This window comes from Rana temporaria, chromosome 3, assembly GCF_905171775.1.
Source record: "Rana temporaria chromosome 3, aRanTem1.1, whole genome shotgun sequence".
NCBI classification, from domain to species: Eukaryota; Metazoa; Chordata; class Amphibia; order Anura; family Ranidae; genus Rana; species Rana temporaria.
Genome location: NC_053491.1, coordinates 365923638 through 365944784, shown reverse-complemented (window position 1 = coordinate 365944784; position 21147 = coordinate 365923638). Strand labels below are relative to the sequence as shown.

At 43.2% G+C, this 21147-nt stretch overlaps 1 protein-coding gene across 1 annotated transcript in view; it reads right to left on the bottom strand.

Moving 5' to 3' along the window:
• DNAI7 (dynein axonemal intermediate chain 7) overlaps positions 1 to 21147 on the bottom strand; it is a 45531-nt gene that overhangs the window by 7069 nt on the left and 17315 nt on the right. The window contains exons 6-14 of the mRNA XM_040345417.1: positions 19756 to 19902; positions 18706 to 18809; positions 16118 to 16409; positions 13928 to 14045; positions 11182 to 11345; positions 7943 to 8129; positions 5184 to 5398; positions 4062 to 4226; positions 1899 to 2012 (exon numbers count right to left, since the gene is read on the bottom strand). Coding sequence (XP_040201351.1) covers positions 1899 to 2012; positions 4062 to 4226; positions 5184 to 5398; positions 7943 to 8129; positions 11182 to 11345; positions 13928 to 14045; positions 16118 to 16409; positions 18706 to 18809; positions 19756 to 19902 — 1506 coding nt within the window. The remainder of the gene's footprint in view (positions 1 to 1898; positions 2013 to 4061; positions 4227 to 5183; positions 5399 to 7942; positions 8130 to 11181; positions 11346 to 13927; positions 14046 to 16117; positions 16410 to 18705; positions 18810 to 19755; positions 19903 to 21147) is intronic.

Below are 21147 nucleotides of genomic sequence, written 5' to 3'. Positions count from 1 at the left end.
GATTTCAGCTTTGTCAGTGTGGTTTCAGCGGCCGCTGGCCACCCACTCGCTGGTTAAGACCTTCATTCAAGGGGTCTTACGTATTAATCCTCCAGTTAAATCCCCGCTTTGTCCGTGGGATTTAAATCTTGTTCTGTCAAGTTTACAGAAACAACCTTTTGAGCCGTTGGCTGAAATTCCTTTGGTTTTACTGACAAGGAAATTAGTATTTTTGGTCGCCATAGTTTCCGCCAGAAGAGTATCGGAACTGGCAGCCTTATCCTGTAAGGAACCATATCTTATTTTACATAAGGACAAGGTCGTTCTCCGCCCTCATCCTTCCTTCCTACCAAAGGTTATATCCAGTTTTCATCTAAACCAGGATTTGGTATTACCATCCTTCTTCCCTAAACCTACTTCCAGAAAGGAAGGGTTGCTGCATACCTTGGATATTGTCAGGGCCATGAAGGCCTATCTTAAAGCTACAGAGAAGATCCGGAAAACAGATGTGTTGTTCATTTTACCGGATGGGCCCAAGAAGTGGCAGGCAGCTGCAAAATCCACCATCTCAAGGTGGATTAAACAGTTAATCACTCAGGCCTACGGCTTGAAAGGGTTGCCTCCTCCGTTATCATTAAAGGCTCATTCTACTAGGGCCATGGGCGCCTCCTGGGCAGCACACCACCAGATCTCTATGGCTCAAGTTTGCAAGGCGGCAACCTGGTCTTCTGTCCACACGTTTACAAAGTTCTACCAGTTGGACGTAAGAAGGAATACTGATACAGCCTTTGGGCAGGCAGTGCTGCAGGCTGCAGTTTGAGACCCTCGGATTCCGGGGGCTCCCTTTTGAGTAAAATTTAAAATTATTTTTTCTCAACTAAGTTGGATTTAATATGATTTAAGTATATCTCTAAATTAAATCCTTTTGTCTTGGGAAGATGTCTCCCTCCCCTCATTGTAAGCATTGCTTTGGGACATCCCACATAGTAATGAATATGCCGCTCTGTGTCCCGTGATGTACGAGAAAGAAAAAGGGATTTTTAATACAGCTTACCTGTAAAATCCTTTTCTTGGAGTACATCACGGGACACAGAGCTCCCACCCCTCTTATGGGGACCATTTTGGGAGGCATACTGCTTGCTACAAAACTGAGGTACTCCTCCTATGGGAGGGGGTTATATAGGGAGGGGCACTTCCTGTTTGAGATTGCCAGTGTCCATCACCTGAAGGTACTCCATATAACCCACATAGTAATGAATATGCCGCTCTGTGTCCCGTGATGTACTCCAAGAAAAGGATTTTACAGGTAAGCTGTATTAAAAATCCCTTTATTTGCGGCGGACTACGGAGCATGCGCAGTGGCCTATGTTTAAGGCCGGCGCATGCGCAGTTCGTTCGGCACGGGGGCGCGCTTAATTTAAATACAAGCCGCCCCCTTTGATTTACGCGGGGATACGCCGGGCCATTTAGACTACGCCGCCGCAAATTACGGAGCAAGTGCTTGGAGAATACGGCACTTGCTCCAGTAAGTTGCGGCGGCATAGTGTTATTGGCATACGCTCGTAGATACGCGGATCTACAAGAATCGGGCCCAGTGTTTTCCATGTATTCCAATGGCTTTAGTTCACACCATGCAGTCAGTTTCTGCACTGCATGGTGTGAACTAGAGCCATTGGAATACATGGAAAACGCTGTGCATGCATTTTTAGTGCAGAAAAAAATGTGTATGGAATTGCGTCTGGTGTGAACTGGCCCTTAGAGAGAAAACGTGTATTTTTTTTTTTTTTTTTTTTTTTAAGGATATATAGGGTTTTTATTTTTTGGAACACAGAATAAAAAAAAAACTTCCAATTGCAGGATAGATAGATAGATAGATAGAGACCAAAGTTATGGCTGAGGATATCTTCTCTAATACCCACCTTGACTACGATCTGTTCATGACTGCAGTTAAGGTTCCATTTACTCCAGCCCAATGCGAAGGATGGTGACAGAAGTGCCATTTCCTTGTATGCCATTTTCTCTACTTGTTCACTCTGGAGGAAAATGAAGGTTGACAACTGATTACATTTTGTACTGGCATAGTTTGGTTTTTATCTACTTTTTAATATTCTGCTCATTGCAATATGAATCTCAGCCTCATCTGACTACCCAGAGGCCATTTAAATAAAGCTGAACTTTTGCACACTTTTTACAGGCTGCTCTCTGACTTCACTGCACACTGTGAGCTGCTCACAATGCATTAGAAGCTACAAGTCAGAGCCCACGTCACTTCATGGCTAGAGGATGTCTAGCATCCTATAACCCTTTCCTCTTCAGCATGACTCCTCTTGGCCTGTCTCTTTCAGATTTCACTTGTTCCAATCTTGGAGGCTCAGCATCATTTGTGTGCATTATCTATGGCGGTCTGCATGCAAATACAGCCTGCTTCAGGGTGGCATTTTAATATTTGCATAACCCCTCCCAAGGGCCAGCCAACTGCTTGTGTTTCAGCTGAGGGCTCTTGAGAAGGAGTACTGAGGCAGGGGGTTGTGGCATTTTCAGGAAGCTATGTACGGCACCCTGCTAGCCCCTCCCACATGCCATGATCCGCCTGTTTCAAATAGAGAAGCACAAGGACCTACTCATTGGGATTCAAATAAGGTGTAATAAAATGTCATTAGCATGTTGATGAGGTAGAAAAAAAATAAGCCACAGAAGGCAAAATATAAGCATATAAGAATTTACCTTTAAAACCTTTTTAACCGCTTAAAGACCGCCTCACGCCGATATACGTTGGCAGAATGGCACGGCTGGGCAAAGTAACGTACATGCATGTCACTTTGAATTTCCCGCCGTGCAGGCGCGCGAGCACCTGCCGTGAGTACCGTGCCCGTGGGAACTGCGGACTCTATGCCTGCCAGTAGCTCGCAATCGGGTCATAGAGCTGCAGAATCGGGAGAGGCCAGTGTCAACAAGGCCTAAATCCGTTCTGCCTAGTCACACCGCACTGATCGCCTGCTCCCTTTCATCGGGAGCAGCGATCAGTGACGTGTCAAAGAAAGCCTTACTCCCTAGGACACACTTGATCCCTTCCTAGGCCCCCCAGTGGTTAACCCCTTCACTGCCAGTCACATTTATTCAGTAATCAGTGCATTTTTATAGCACTGATCGCTGTACAAATGTGAATGGTCCCAAAATAGCATCACGATAACTGCCATTACTAAAAAAAAAAAAATATTAATAAAAATGCCATAAAACTATCCCCTATTTGGTTTGCACAAAAGTTTATAGTTTCTACAAATCAATAAACACTTATTGCGTTTTTTTTTTTTTGGACCAAAAATATGTAGAAGAATACATATCGACCTAAACTGAAGAAATATTTTTTTTATATATATATATTTTTTTTTTTTGGAGATATTTATTATAGCAAAAAGTAAAAAATATTGCATTTTTAAAAAAAATTGTTGCTCTATTTTTGTTTATAGCGCAAAAAAATAAAAAAAACGCAGAGATGATCAAATACTACCAAAAGAACGTTCTATTTGTGGGGGAAGAGTACGTCAATTTTATTTGGGAGCCACGCAGGCGCAGTTGTCAGTTAAAGAAACCAAGTGCCGAATCACAAAAAGTGGCCGGTCATTTGGCAGCCAAATGGTCCGGGGCTGAAGTGGTTAATGTTCAACTTTCTCTGTCCATGTGTGGATTTTAAAACCCATGTGCCCATGGGCAGCAGAGCTCCCTGCACAGTGACTGAGCTGTCAGCCTTCGGTCCGTACTAATCACTGGAAGTTGGCAGGACTGGCTGATGTATATGTGACCACTGTGACAGCCGATCACATGACCCGCCCCCCCTTTCTTCTTCTTGGGCATTACAGAACCTAATAAAGGGTTGCCACAGATGGGCATAAAGGGGTCAATATAATTTATTATTTTTCACTGCTTTGCATATTTTTTTGTTGTCACCTTTTCCCCTTCAGTCTGCTTAGATGTCACACCAATTACCTGGAGAAGTATTTATTGTTGAAATGGAATAAAATTCAGCAATTATCACAGCAAAACTTCAAATCTGATGCCATACTGCATGAATACGATGTTCATACCTTTTTATTCACACTGACATATTTGGGGGAGTCTTCAGCAGGAAAGAAGTTCAGTCCGACTCTCTTCATGGCATCTCTCAGAGACAGGGGGCTCATCCACTTCCCGAGCAGAGCAGAGAGATCGCCATCAGTGCTGGACACCGCGGCCAGTCTGCATTGATCATCCTAAATCACACATGGCAGATCCATGTCACTACCAATCATCATCCACACAATCATCAGGTTTTATGTTCTCCATACATAAAAACAATGCTGACACAGTCCTCATATTTTACACACAGTGGAGGCAGCTGCAGTCTTTTCCTAGGTGTATATTTATGAATTGATATATGTATACATGGAATAATCTAGGGTCGGGCCTTCAGTACAAAGTGACTGATTCTCTGGACAGACTTCTCTCACCCGCTAATACTCCTAATCCCTGAACTCCTTCACCACTCTATTCCTTTGTTGGGGTACTGAGTCTAATTCCTCTATATGCCAGTCATATCGTAGGCTGCATTCTTACGTTGGCCGCTAGGGGGCGTTCCCGTTGTGGTCAGCGTATAGTATGCAAATTGCATACTAACGCCGATTCACAACCCTACGCGAGCCCTGCGTACGCAGTTTACGTCGTTTGCGTATGTCGGGTTTCGCGTAAGGCTGCTCCCGCTAATAGCAGGGGCAGCCAATGTTACATATACCCGTCGTTCCCGCTTTAGCGAAGTTCAAATTTTACGTTGTTTGCGTAAGTGAATCGTGAATGGCGCTGGACGCCATTCACGTTCACTTTGAAGCAAATGACGTCCTTGCGACGTCATTTGCCGCAATGCACGTCGGGAAAGTTTCCCGACGGAGCATGCGCACTACGTTCGGCGCGGGAACGCGCCTAATTTAAATGATCCACGCCCCCTACGGGATCATTTAAATTACGCGCCCTTACGCCGGGCAGTTTTCCGGAGCGCACACGCAATTTACGGAGCTACTGCTCTGTGAATCGCGCGTAGCGCAGGAAATTTACGGAGGCGCAGCGGCAAAACGGTGTGCTGTCTATCCTTTGACCTGCTAAAACAATGCCACACTAGGTATCACAATTTACATGCTAATGGTTTTATAGGATGGTCAAATCTTTGAGAGCTTTACCTTGATTTCAAGGTGGATATCAGTGAAAGCAGAGGTGACCGTTAGTGACACTTCATTCATGCCGTTAGGCTTCAGCTCCCATGACTCGTAAGGCATATTAAGGTAAGCTTCCTGGAATAGTGTGAATGTATGGAAGGCATCCATCTTGAAGGACAGCAGCCTCTGCTCCATGTTGTAGCTTCTGCTCATGATCACATCTGTTTTCCAGTTTTTACCTGAAGAGGACAAAAAATAGAAATGCAATTTATCATAAGGGAGGAGTCAGAAAAAGTCCCACTTTACCTAATTCAACAGCAACCTACTGTAAATCTACCAGAGAAAAGATAGTGAAAACCAAGACTGATAACAGCTTGATTATAATGGGGCATTTTAACCGCTTGCCGACCACGTCATATAAATATACGACGCTAGAATGGCACGGCTGCGCAAAGCAACGTATATATACCCTGTCGTGGGACCCGCGGACTCGATGTCTGCCGGTGTCCTGCGATCAGCTCACGGAGTTCCAGAACGGGGGGGATTCCTGTGTAATCAAGGCATCTCCCTGTTCTGCCTAGTGACAGGACACTGATTGTCTTCTCATGTAATCGGGAGCAGTGATCAGTGTCATGTCACAGTAAGACCCGCCCCCTCATGGTTAGAATCACTCCCTAGGACACCCCTTCCTAGCCCCCTAGTGGTTAACCCCTTCCCTGCCAGTCACATACAGTAATCAGTGTATTTTCATAGCACTGATCGCTGTATAAATGTGAATGGTCCCAAAATAGTGTCTGATGTGTCCGCCACAATGTCACAGTCAAAATAAAAAAAAAATGTTTTGGTGGGGCTAAGCTTTCTTTTGGCAATATTGTGCTGTAAAAAGCATTTTTATGAAAGCAAGTATTTATTTTTATTTTTTCACTTTTGACCTGTGTTATTAAAACCCAAGTAATTTTACTGTAAATAAAAAGTATGCATTTTATTGTATAATTTGTCCCATGAAAAATGAATTAAGTTTCAACGTATGGCAAGGTCACTTGCAAATAGGAAAAAAGGCATGTTTTTATTTTGCCTTGTTTCTTGTTATGCGGCACTAAAAAAGTAACAAAATAATTGTCCCTGTTAAAAAAATCTTCCAGATACCAGGAAACCACTAATAGTGACCTGCTGGTATAGGACCATATCAGTTCTTGTCAAATTATTTCCCCAACAAAGTGATCACTGCTGGAGGTGTGATACTAGAGTGGGCGATCTCTTATATATTTTTTGGGAATGCCCTGTTTTGCGTACATTCTGGCAACCAGTTCTTCAACTAATTCAAAAATGTACAGACCTCTCCCTACATGATGATCCCGCAGCAGTTTTGCTTAATCTTATGCTGCGTACACAAGATCATTTTTCGGCATGAAACAAACGTCGTTTTTAAAAAATGTCATTTTAAAATGATCGTGTGTGGGCTTCACATCATTTTTCGGGTTCTGAAAAACGACAAAATGTTTTTTCAAACATGCTGCATTTTTTAGCAATGTTTTAAACTATGTCGTTTTTCGGGTTGTAAAAAATTATCGTGTGTGGGCTAAAACGAAGTTAAAAATCCGCACATGCTCAGAAGCAAGTTATGAGACGGGAGCGCACGTTCTGGTAAAACTACTGTTCATAATGGAGTAAGCACATTCATCACACTGTAACAGACAGAAAAGCGCAAATCGTCTTTTACTAACACGGAATCAGCGAAAGCAGCCCCAAGTGCCGTTGTACATGTTGTACGTCACCATGCTTTGCTAGACCATTTTTTAAAAACGATGGTGTGTGGGCAACGTCGTTTTAATGATGAAGTTGGAAAAACTTTGTTTTTTCTACATGCTGAAAAACTTTGTTTTTTTCATGCCGAAAAATGATCGTGATCCATTGAAATGAATTAAAAACGCGTTAAAATCGCGGCACAATCGCAGTGTTTTACCGCGATTTTAACGCTCCGTTTTTACCGTGATTTTAACGCTCCGTTTTTACAGTGGTTTTTAATTCATTTCAATGGAGGGGGCATGGGGAGCGTTTTATGGGCGTTTTAATAGCGCTATTTTTACCGCGAAAACGCGGGAAAAACGCACCAGTGTGAAAGGGCCCTTAGAGACAAGACTAAGGAACATAAGACCAGATGGTTCTACTGGGACCTCTTTAGTTTCTCTGATTAATACCCTCAATATGTATGAACTGTCTCATTCCAACTCCACGATGGTCTACACGCGGGGTAATTGTACTGCCCACCTTTCTTTCTCTTGTTCATTTCTTTACCTGCATAATCCTTGTTAAAAAAACATCTTTTGGCACACACAAATCCAGACTAACGAGGATACATATGATTTCTACATACTTTTATTTATCGTAAGACACTTTTTATGCACTGAATTTGGCTCAGCTCTTTGCAAAGGTGACCACTAATGGATTTTCCATTACTAAGCACTGACTGTAAGTGCGAAACGCGTCGGCCATACTGTATCTTGTTGGTTTGCAGTGACTGTTTGTGCAGTTGAAAAATAAAAAGACAACTTTTTTAAGTGATTTTGGAGTGCAGCTGTCCAGTTCTCGTCCATTTATTTGCTATCATTAGCATTGCCAGCACCTTGGTGGTTCAACAACCCTTGATTGCTCACGGGGCTCACCTGGAGCGGTGAGATATCTGTCTGAATGACATACAATGCTTTAGATAGAGTCAATTATGGAACTCATTGGGTGTAGCTTTCTGAATCAGAGAAACCAATACAACATTAATTATACGTTACTTTCTGGATCCCATCTTGCCACTTGAGGCTCTTCAAAGAAGATCACGTCATTTGGGACTTTAATAGAGACGCCAACTGGGGGAGAGCTGAGCCCCTCCAGGTCCTTCTCTTGAAGTGACAGCCCCAGGCTGGTGCTAAGTAAGGACTCCTGAGGGTAGGGCTGATTCTGAAGACCCCCTTCCACCAACTGCAGAGAGAGAATCAATAGGCATTCCATCATTAGATAAGAAAATAAAATAAAAATTACTGTAAAGAATCCCGTCTTCTACTCATGTATGTTCATCTTTTCTGACTGTTTTTTGTACTTGAAAGGTAATCTGACAAATCTTCATGTTAACCTTCCACTTAGGACCCATTCACACCTACACACTTGGCAGTTGTGTAGCGCATTTGTCACGCAACAGCATAGGGCTTCCCTATGTGCGTAAAGTGTGCCAAAGTGGCTCAAGTACCTTTTTTGTGTCAATAAGCCAAGCAAGTTTTGCATTTAAATATTTTTTTATGTTTTGTCTCCCAACAAATGCGTGACTATGCATGTTTCCAGAACACCTAGGTGTGAATGCGGCCTTAAAAAGAGTTGTAAAGGTTTGTTTTTTATTTTCTAAATAGGTTCCTTTAAGCTAGTGCATTGTTGGTTCACTTACCTTTTCCTTCGATTTTCCTTCTGAATGTTTTTTTTCTTTGTCTGAATTTCTCACTTCCTGTTTCTCCTCAGTAAACTTGTCCCCGTCATCTGGCTGGGGGTTAGTCAGCCAGAACAGCTTACTGAGGAGGAACAGGAAGTGAGAAATTTAGACAAAGGAAAAAAACATTTAGAAGGCAAACCGAAGGAAAAGGTAAGTGAACCAACAATGCACTAGCTAAAGGAACCTATTTAGGCAATAAAAAACGAACCTTTACAATCCCTTTAATGACTCCTTATCCTATTTAATAATTGAGTTGCCCTTCGCTGTCGCTTTTCTGAATACTTTACTTCTATACTTTTTCAAAGTGTATTGTGCTAATGTGTGCAGCTCACACAGTGCTATCATGTTGCATGTGTGTGTTTGGAGCGCCTATAGAAGAATTAGAGAAGTATGAAGTCAAAATTAAAGGTCTGCTGCATAAAAAGCCAACACTTTTGTAGGTCTCACGCCCACTTCTTCAGAACTGACTGTAATCCTCTTTTGGGATCCAGGGCTGGTTCTTCTCTTCAATGTTTTGCTGCTAGCCCTTCTGGGTTTCGCTCAGAGAAACTAATGTTGTGGCCAAACAGCTCTCTTGATTGGAACTGGCTTAATTTACAGAGCTATGCACGGTTTGGCGTATGAGCAACCCGTTACTATGCTTAGCTGAGCCTCGTGCTTCTGATTTTTTTCCACCGTGCCTCTGGTTTTAGTGTTTCTCCAATCCTCATGTCCCCTTGGCCTGCTACAGTGTACCCTTGTGACTCCAGTGTGTTTCTGTGCGCCTTCGTGTCTCCAAGTATACACCAGCACTTCTCCGTGTCTCCAGGAAGTACACTGTGCCTCCAGTATGCTCAGCAGTTGCCTGGCCTACTACGCTTCTCTGACAGCACCGATAGCTACCTGCTCTGTCTATACAGTGCAGCACAACAGTGGGCTGCACTGAATTCCTGTTAAGAATGCAGTCTGAGGATAGAATACTCACAGACAGCACAACAGAGATGGGACCAGTGTCACTGTGAGTGACTATAACAGCATTCGCACTCTCCTGACTTGAAAAGTTATTTTTCTGCAACGCATGTTCCCCTAAAGCAGTGGTTCTCAACCTGGGGGTCGAATGATGATTTACCAGGGGTCACCGATTCCTGGGATGTTCCTGAAGCCCGCACCACTCTTCCAGTCTTTTTGCGGCCGCCCAGCTGGGCTGTTCCTGGAGCTAGCGGCTGCCACTCAGCCTCTTCACAGCTGCCCAATTAGTTCCCGACATGGCTGGGGGGGCGGAGACTAGAGGTCAGCTGACTGGTGAGGAATGTGAAGTGGGAGAGGCTGGAGGAGACCCCACCTCCTGATTTCGTCATAGGTATCACTGCTGCGAGACACCACAAAGCTGGAGACACCGTGAGTAACACTACCTGTGATTAGAGTTGCCATTAAAAGTCCCCACTACAGTCCTCAGATCAGCAGATGACCTTGATCAAGAGCACCTAAGTTGGCCGATCAGAACTCTCCCCAGCATTGCCACTCATCCCAACTACTGTTAGGGGTCCCCACAACTTGGGAAATTTTATCAAGGGGTCATGGCACTAGAAGGTTGAGAACCACTGTCCTAAAGGAATCTTCTAATGACAGAAAAATTAAGACTGGCACTACTGCCAGATCAGGAAAAATGATTGCGCGCTGACTTTTCTTGCTGCATGCTTGCTCTGGGTCAGTTTCTCACAAGCTGTCAATCTCATGTAGGCTGTGCCTGCTTGCACTACAGCACTACATGGGATGAGATGTTGGAGGAGGCGTGACTATCAGTATTTTCAGTGCTTATTCAATAGCCTATAGTTTGCTAACCAACACCTGGCCACATCTAGCCCCGCCCACTGCTTTCTGGATTGACAGCACAGCCTCTGCTGAAACTCTGAGGCCTCGTACACACGACAGAGTTTCTCGGCAGAATTCGGCGAGAAACTCGGTCAGAGCCTGATTCTGCCGAGAAACTCTGTCGTGTGTACACTTTCAGCCCGATGGAGCCGCCAAGGAACTCGTCGAGAAAATAGAGAACATGTTCTCTATTTTCTCGTTGTTCTATGGGAGCTCTCGGCCCGCCGAGCTCCTCGGCGGCTTCAGGGCTGAACTGGCCGAGGAACTCGATGTGTTTGGCACGTCGAGTTCCTCGGCCGTGTGTACGAGGCCTGAGAGGGGAGCACGTGAGACACAAATGAGGATTTTGATTTTGATCTTTAGCTGTACTTTAAAGTAGAACTATAAGAAAACTTTTTTTTTTTTTTACTGCAGTGGTAAAAGAAAATCCCAGATTTTGGGTTGACACCAGAACAGGAATAGAAGGGAAATCTAATAGGGACAATAGTGTTGGTGACCCTGGTGACACCCCGGGATTCCTGGTATGTTCTGCAAAGTTATTTTTAATAAGTAATATGTGCGTTGGCAATTATAAAATAGTAAGGAAAATTTTAGAAATAGGAACCCACCACAAAACGAATCCTTTCCATAACATACATAGAGCATTGTCTGCTAGGACTACAGACTACACAAATGCCAATGTTGGCAGAGGTACTTTCTCACCTGCACCATGCTCCAGCCGTTCACTTGCTTACACTGGGGGGGCAGCACCAGGACATCAAAATAGTAAACTCCTCCCAAACTCAGGAACTGACGCAAATCGACGACATCATCTTCCAGTAGGTCATTGGGGGTCGGCTGGTCCTGTACAGGTGATGGTGGTTGACCTGCACAGTAGAGGCTTTATTTAGTGGAGGCTTCCAAATGGCATTTAAAGTTGGACTCTAGGAGAAGTAATTATTGTCTAAATATAGCGGGGTAAAATAAGTATTGAACACCTCACCATTTTTCTAGGTAAATATATTTCTAAAGGTGCTATTGACATGAAATTTTGCCACATGTTGGTAACAATCAATGCAATCCATACACACACAGAAAAAAAAATATGTTTAGAAATGAAGTCATGTGTAATAAAATGTAATGAGCAAAATATTGAACACGCTAACTGAGATTTATTTAATACTTCGTACAAAACCCTTTATTGGTAATGACAGCTTCAAGGCGCCTCCTGTATGGAGAAACTAGTCGCATGAATTGCTCAGGTGTGATTTTGGCACATTCTTCCGCACAGTCTTCAAATCTTGAAGGTTCCGTGGGCCTCCTCTATGAACTCTGATCCTTAGTTCTTTCCATAGATTTTCTATTGGATTCAAGTCAGGCGATTGGCCGGCCCATTCTAGCAGCTTTATTTTCTTTCTTTGGAACCAATTGAGAGTTTCCTTGGCTTTGTGTTTGGGATCACTGTCTTGCGGAAATGTCCACCCTTTCATCTTTATCATCCTGGTAGATGGCAGCATATTTTTTATCAAGAATGTCTTTGGTACATTTTCCATTCATTCTTCCTTCAGTGATAGGAGGTTTGCCATTACTATATGCTGAAACACAGCCCCACACCATGATGTTCCCACTTCCAAACTTCTCTGTTGGTATGGGGGTGTTTTGGGGGTGATGTGCAGCGCCATTTGACCTTCAAACATGGTGTGTATTATGGCATCCAAAGAGTTAAATTTTGGTCTTATCTGACTAGACTATATTCTCCCAGTATTTCACAGGCTGGTCAAAATGTTGTGCAGCAAACTTTAAACGAGCTTCGACATGCTTTTTCTTCAGCAATGGAGTCTTGTGTGGTGAGGGTGCATACAGGCCATGGCAGTTGAGTGCATTACTTATTGTTTTCTTTGAAACAATTGTACCTGCTAATTCCAGGTCTTTCTGAAGCTCTTCATAAGTGGTTCTTGGCTCTTGGACAAGTCTTCTGATAATTATTTTCCATTCTCTGCAAAAATCTTGCGAGGAGCACCAGGTCATGGCTGGTTTATGGTGAAATGATGTTCTTTCCACTTCTGGATTATGGCCCCAACAGTGCTCACTGGAACATTCAGAAGTTTAGAAATCCTTCTGTAACCAATGCCACCAGTATGTTTTGCAACAACAGGGTTGTGAAGGTCTTGAGAGAGCCTTTTGCTTTTACTCATCATGAGTGTTTTTTTGTTTGATACCTGGGACACCTTTTTTATAGGCCATCTGTTGAGACTGAACCAGCTGATATTAATTTGCACTGACAAGGTGCAAGATTGCTTTCTAATTACTGATAGATTTCAGCTGATGTCTTGGCTTTCCATGCCCTCTTGCACCTCACTTTCTTCATGTGTTCAATACGTTTTCCATGTGTCATTCCATTTTTTTACACATAACTTAATTTCTGAATATATTTTGTTTTGGTTTCTTTGTGTTTATGGATTGTGTGGGTTGTTACCGACATGTGGTGAAACTTTAATGCCAATAGCACCTTTTAGAAATATATTTACCTAGAAAAATGGTGACGTGTTCAATACTTAATTTTCCCACTGTAGATCACGGTGTGGGGTATGAAACGGTTACAGCTGGGTTTGAGTTTGTGTGTAATGATCCATTAAGATTATGTGCATAGAGAGTTCAAGAGTCTGAAGTGAGGTTGAGGTTTTGAATAATGGTCCCATTAAATGAGGGAGAGCTGTGGCATATTGTGAACACATTAAGATGGGATGACGAGTGTAAGAAGTTCAGGTGGGGATGAATGGGGTGGATCCAACATCGAATGGGCCCCATTGCATTGTAGGATTTTACTTAGACCCCTTTCACACTGGGGCGCTTTGTAGGCGATATAACGCTAAAAATAGCACCTGCAAAGCGCCTTGAAACAGCCACTGCTGTCTCTCCAGTGTGAAAGCCCTGAGGGCTTTCACACTGGAGGGGTGCACTAGCAGGACGGTAAAACAAGTCCTGCTAGCAGCATCTTTGGTGTGCATACCGCTCTTGCCCCATCCCTGCCCATTGAAATCAATGGGCACTGTGGCTATACCGCCAGAAAAGTGTTTTGCGGTGGTCTTAACCCTTTTCCGGCCGCTAGCGGGGGGTAAAAGTGCCCCCACTAGCAGCCGAATAGCGCCGCAAAATTGACAGTTAAGCAGCGCTAAAAATAGCGGCGCTTTACCGCCGACGCACCCACTGCCCCAGTGTGAAAGGGGCCTTACAGTTACCAAATTTCGATGGGGGTAGCAGTAGAAGATGCATATTAGAGTTTATTCTTAGGGGAAGTTGGAAAAGTGGAGCCAAATCACCCAATGGATAGGAAAGAGATTTAGTTTGTTGTCAAATGCTAAGAGTTCCTCCATGTTATTAATGGTACTGACCCATAATGACAAGGGAGGTGTAATGGTCATCTTCCAGAACAGCCTGACCCTTTAAATTATAACTACAATGCACTGACCTTCTGTTATGTCCCCAGGCTGGCTCTCTGTTGTCTGGTCAGCTTCAGCTCCGTGATTCTCCTGGGGCTCAGCTCCCTTCTCTGGGTCCTCTCTCTGTGACATGGAGCTGAGGGTACTCTAGACCCACACGAAGAATAAATCAGTCTGTGAGAAGCTACCATTGCACAGCAGGCAGTATACATTCACAGAGAAAACCAAACAATCTAACTTTATTTTCTGGATCAAACATCCGTCATCTTATCATCAATTAAGAGTTGACTTTGTGTCTTGTAGGATTTATATTTAAAAATGATCAACTCTATATATGTCTAGTTATTATCTTTTATTAAACCATAGAGAAAATTGAGTACTGTCCGTGATACTTTTTTTATTTGCACTAACATACAATTTTTCAGGACAAGCTTTTCGGGGTGTTTCCCCTTCTTCAAAGTCCAAGCAGTACTGCTTGGACCTTGAAGAAGGGGAAACACCCCAAAAGCTTGTCCTGAAAAATTGTAAATTAGTGCAAATAAAAAAAGTATCACGGACAGTACTCAATTTTCTCTGTCACAATTGCACTAATACAGCTACAATCACATCAAGTATTAAAGCAGTGTGAGGCTGAAAAGGATGCCCTCTTTCCGCCAATGGAATCTAGATGTGTGGAATCTAAGGAATTAAAAAATACTTCAGAACTACATAATATGAGAAAAACTGCTGAATGTACCTCCAAATTGCCCTGTTGACTTTTTATGTATCTATATTTTTTTTATATGCTTGTGATTAATATTAAAAAAAAAACAACATATTATGATATTTACTAATTTGAACGATATGTTCTATTCGCACCTTAAAAGTTCCATCTGTTCAGGCAGTTGGTTTCTATATATCAGGGGTCTCCAAACTTTTCAAACAAAAGGCCAGTTTACTGTCCTTCAGACAGGATTGTGGCCAGTAGGGGTAAAAAATGTCCAGCACCCAGCATCAGTGAGAATAAATATGGCCGCAGGGTTGGTGGTCAGCAGAAGGAAGAGTGATTCCCCATCATTGGTATAAGTGGGAGGAATAGTGCCCCATCCTTTGATATTAGTGGGAGGAATAGTGCCCCATCCTTTGATATTAGTGGGAGGAATAGTGCCCCATCCTTTGATATTAGTGGGAGGAATAATACACCATCATTGGTATCAGTGGAAGAAATAGTGCCCCATAGTAGGGGTCAGTGGAAGGAATAGTGCCCCATAGTAGGGGTCAGTGGAAGGAATAGTGCCCCATAGTAGGGGTCAGTGGAAGGAATAGTGCCCCATAGTAGGGGTCAGTGGAAGGAATAATGCCCTCATATCATGTATAGATGATAATGGGGTCTGATAAAGGCAAGCAAAGGACCCATCCAGCCCTTGGGATGCAGTTTGGAAACCCCTACTATATATGATTGGGACACACTACCTGAAGACAGCAATTCGTCCAGAATACTCAATAATAATGATATAAATTCACACAAAAAAACAAACAATCTCACTTTCCAAAATATTTGATCAAATATGAAATTTCCAAATTCACCGCCACTTGAAATGATCTAATTAATGATATAATGATATAATTAAATTATAACTCCATGGGGTATGAAAGAGTCAGAGTACCTGTGAAGTTTTTTTAACTTGTCTGTCGCCATATTTGGGAGATTCCCACTCATCCTGTGCCAGTGAAATTGTTTCACTTTAAAAAGTTCCAGGTTGAGTTAAAGAAATACATTTCCTTGCATATAAATAAAATATAAAATGCAGATTTTGCTGAAGTGCTTGCCTTCAACGCAGCGTTGTCTTCCACAGAAAGTATGCTGGTCCACTCATCATCCTAGTTAAATGGCTTAATGCGAGTCTAGGCTGTCATGGACATGCCCCCTGGGGGTGTGTCACCTTGTGGATCTAAGCTCACAGTACAACACTGCAAAAAGTTATGATGATGTCAGCAATGCTCTTGACAGTATTGTGGACCACCCACACTGGAGAAGGACCCTCATATGTCACTTGGCCAACAAGACACCTTAAAAAACCAAGGTAGTATATGAGGAATTTTTTGAAGGTTGTTAGAGGAGGAACCTGTATCTAAGATTTAATGCATATTTCCTTTTTTTTTTTAAGTTAAAAACATATGTTAACCCACATCAGATTGTATCAGGTAATATCATCAGTTCCCCTCTGATACTCACTCACCTTTCTCCCCTCAGATTGCACATCATCCTCCATTGCAGCAACATTCCCTGGCTCCGGTTTCTCCTCCTCCTCCTCTTCGGTTGGTTTCCATTCCTCAATCCCACTCTCTGGTCTCAAGGTTTCTTCAGCCTTGTTCTCCTCTGCCTCCCTAATGTGTGGCTGGAAGGTCGGACTCTGGCAGGACAGGTGGTCATAGCTGGTGTGCAGGATACGGACTGCGATGTTGCTTAGTGCTAGTGGTTTCGGCAAGTCAAAGGAGATGCCTTCTTCTTCAAATTTGTAACCTCTGAATCTATGAGGATGAGAGGCAGATCAGTGTTATGATTGTCATACACCTGGAAACTTTTGAATTATTTTAGTTTTAGTCGTGTTTTAGTCTGTGAAATTAAAGGGGTTGTAAAGGTACAATTTGTTTCCCCTAAATAGCTTCCCCTAAATAGCTTCCTTTACCTTAGTGCAGTCCTCCTTCACTTACCTCATCCTTCGATTTTGCTTTTAAAAGTCCTTATTTCTTCTGAGAAATCCTCACTTCCTGTTCTTCTGTCTGTAACGCCACACAGTAATGCAAGGCTTTCTCCCTGGTGTGCAGTGTCATGCCCTCTACGTTGCAGATAGAGAAAGGAGCTGTGTTTTAGTGGGCGTCCTGACTCTCCTATAGTCCAAGGGAGGGGGCGAGCACGACACTCCACACCAGGGAGAAAGCTTTGCATTACTGTGTGGAGTTACAGACAGAAGAACAGGAAGTGAGGATTTCTCAGAAGAAATAAGGACATTTAAAAGCAAAATCGAAGGATGAGGTAAGTGAAGGAGAACTGCACTAAGATAATGGAAGCTATTTAGGAATTTTTTTTTTTACCTTTACAACCCCTTCAACACTGGTCAGGAGTAGAGATGAGCCGACCACCCCCCTGTTCGGTTCACACCAGAACCTGCGAACACACCAAATGTTCGTGTGAACTTTAGAACCCCGTTAAAGTCTATGGGACTCGAACTTTTGAAATCTAAAGTGCTAATTTTAAAGGCTAATATGCAAGTTATTGTCCTAAAAATGTTTGGGGACCTGAGTCCTGCCCCAGGGGACATGTATCAATGCAAAAAAAAAGTTTTAAAAACGGCAGTTTTTTCAGGAGCAGTGAATTTAATAATGCTTAAAGTGAAACAATATTTCAGTGAAAGTGAAATATTCCTTTAAATTTCGTACCTAAGGGGGGTGTAAAGTATGCATGTGAAATAGCGCATGTTTCCCGTACTTAGAACTGTCTCTGCACAAAGTGTCATTTCTGAAGGAAAAAAAGTAATTTAAAAATGACTCGCGGCTATATTGAATTGTCGGCTCCCGGCAATTCAGAGAGAATTCATTTATTTAAAAAAAAAAAAAAAAAGCGTGGGGTTCCCCCAAATTCAATTACCAGGCCCTTCAGATCTGGTATGGATATTAAGTGGAACCCTGCCGTAAATTAAAAAAAAAATGACCCTTCAGGTCTGGTGTGGATTTTAAGGGGAACTCCACCCCAAATTTTTTTAAAAAATGGCGTGGAGTTCCCCCAAAAATCCACACCAGACCCCTTATCCGAGCACGTAACCTGGCCGGCTGCAGAAAAGAGGGGGGGACAGAGAGCGCCCCCCCCTCCTGAAACGTACCAGGCCACATGCCATCAACATGGGGAGGATGTCCCCATGTTGATGGGGGACAAGGGCCTCATCCCCACAACCCTTGCCTGGTGGTTGTGGGGGTCTGCAGGTGGGGGGCTTATCAGAATCTGGAAGACCCCTTTAACAAAGGGGACCCCCAGATCCTGGCCCTCCCCCTATGTGAATAATGTGGTAATGGGGTACATTGTACCTCTACCATTTCACTAAGGAAGTGTAAATAATTGTAAGAAAACACACACACACCGTGGAAAAAAGTCCTTTATTAAAAAAATAAAATAATCCAGCGGTGGTAATCCACTCTCAATCCCCGCTCCAACGTTGTTGGTATCCAGCGACGGGTGATCTCCTCTCCGGTCCAGCGATGAGAAGATCATCCGGGATCCAGAGCGCAGCATCGCCGGCCGCCTGTCTCCACCGGAGACAGCCTGGCGAATGACGCGGCTAAAGCTAGTGACATTTATTATATAGGTGAGGCAGAAATTACACTTTGTGCAGAGACAGTTCTAAGTGCGGGAAACATGCGCTATTTCACATGCATACTTTACACCCCCCCTAGGTATGAAATTTAAAGGAATATTTCACTTTTATTGTTTCACTTTAAGCATTGTTAAATTCACTGCTCCCGAAAAAACTGCTTTTTTTAAAACTTTTTTTGCATTGATACATGTCCCCTGGGGCAGGACTCAGGTACCCAAACTTTTTTTAGGACAATAACTTGCATATTAGCCTTTAAAATTAGCACTTTAGATTTCTCCCATAGACTTTAACAGGGTGTTCCGTGGCTTTTCGAATTTGCCGCGAACACCCCAAATTGATCGTTGTTCGCCGAACAAGCGAACAGGCAATGTTCGAGTCGAACATGAGTTCGACTCGAACTCGAAGCTCAGGAGTATGAAATTGTATGCTGTCAGTGTGATGGCGTGTGATTGTCATACCTTGGGTTCTTGTTAAGATTAGCCCAGATGCATAGTTTGACATTTTTATTTGCTATGACATTCTGCATGTTTCCTGTGTCGATGTCAGACAGAGCTGCTGCATTCTGGAAATTAAATACAAAAGATCAGTTGATTAGTTAACAGCACTATGGCTGCGAGCTGGTTCTTGCAGTATGCCTGGACCTGGAGTCGGGAAGCTTCACATTTCATGGACACAGAGAAGCTTTACAGGTAATGGTATAATTGGAAAGTATTGGATTCTTTGAGACGGCCCATAGTAAAAATACATCATTACCTTGACGTTAAATACCGGTGTTATGGCAGCAGCTAGCTGCCAAAACCACGGTATCATTTTTACTATGGGCAATCCTGTGTAACATAAAAGTGGTTCCGCAGGTGTACTTTTAGAGGTAGCAGGAGAGGTGCCCCCCACCACTTCCCAGTCGGAGCCGTCGGTAATGCCTGGTAGTGATCTGATGCAGCCGATGCCTGGGCAGGAAGTCGAATGAGGGCAAGATGGCCCCCACTCGGCTCTATGCCCTTGAAGGACTGGAGCGACCTCTGACATTACTTCCGGTTCTGGGGCATAAATTATTATTTTTTTTAAGTCAAAATGTAAAAAAAAAAAAAAAAAAAAAAGGAGAGGGCGGGGGAGATGATGGAGAACAAAAAAGGGAGAGAAGGGGAAAAAAAATATTGGTACTAAATAAATGCAGGCACTGAGTAGATATAATTTCCCTCTTTGTACATTACACTGTATTGGTATGTTCTGCCCTCTAGCAAGAAGTTTTAGCCTCTACAAAACAGATTTAGTAAAACTGGCGCACACAGAATCTGGTGCAGTTGTGCATGGTAGCCAATCAGCTTCTAACTTCATCTTATTTATTTAGATTTGACAATAAAACCTGGAAGCTGACTGGTTTCTGTGTAGACCTGTACCAGGATTTTGCAGTTCCTGTTTTTAGTTTTAGTAAATCTCCCCCCATTGTGTAGAAACTCTAACATCATAAACATTAAGGCAGCTACCAATATGTCTACTTCATTCCACACCTTCAGGAGATGCTCAGTGGCTTCATCAAATTTTTGTTGCAATAGATTCTGCAGCTGCTGGACTGTCTGTGCGTACTGTGCGGCATCACCCTCTGGCAGATCCTCAGCGGGAGTGTCATGAAGGAAGAACTCCAATTCTTCAATCAACTAAAAAAAAAAGACAAGACACTTCCATTAATCACACAGAAACAAAGAGGTCTGTTTATTTTAATACCTTCAAAATGAGCGTCTGTTTGAATCCCACAGTTCAGAGATATACAGCATGGACACAGGGGGGTTTATTTACTAAAGGCAAGTCCACTTTGCACTGCAAGTGCAGTCACTGTAGATCTGAGGGGATCATGCAAGGAAAATAAAAGACATAGTTTTAGCTTGCACATGATTGGATGATAAAATCAGCAGAGCTTCCCCTGATTTCAGATCTCCCCTTCAGATTTACAGCGACTGCACTTCCAAGTGCACTTGTAGTGCAGAGTGGATTTACCTTTAGTAAATTAACCCCCATTCACTGAAACCTCAATCTGAGGTCACGTGTTAGGCCCCGTACACACCATAGAATCCATCCGCTGAAAAATCCCAGCAGATGGGTTTCAGCGGATAGATCCTATGGTGTGTACACGCCAGCGGATCTGTTTCCGCGGATATTTCTCCCCTGGGATGGATTCCAGCAGATCGAATATTTGCCAACATGCCAAGCAAATCCATCTGCTGGAATCCATCCCAACGGATGGATCCGCTGGTCTGTATAGACTCACCGGATCCATCCGTCCGAAGGGATCCCCCGCATGCGTCGTAATGATTCGACGCATGCGTGGAATTCCTTATATGACAGCGTCGCGCACGTCGCCGCGTCATAATCGCGGCGACGGCGCGACATCGCCAGAGGATTTCGGCGCGGATTTCAATGCGATGGTGTGTACACTCCATCGCATGAAAATCCGCCGAAATCCTCGAGAGGATTTATCCGCGGAAACGGTCCGCTGGACCGTATTCGCGGATAAATTCTCTCGTGTGTATGGGGCCTTACTATAACCGAATTTCAACCATTTTCAACTCACATCACTAAGAGAGCCGCAATCCTCAAAAGACAAAATGTTTTCTGTTTATAACAACTAGCCAAGTAATGGCTTTTCATTTCACTACACTTTGCCTGTTTTGCCTGCTAAAATCTACTTACAGTGCCTTGAAACAGTATTCATACCTCTTGAAATGTTCCACATTTTGTCATATTACAACCAAAAATGTAAATGTGTATATGTGATAGATCAACACAAAGTGGCACATAATTGTGAAGTGGGAGGAAATTTTTTTTTTCTTTTAAATAAATATCTGAAAAGTGTGGTGTGCATTTATATTCAGCCCCCTTTACATACCTTTAATGATACCCCTAAT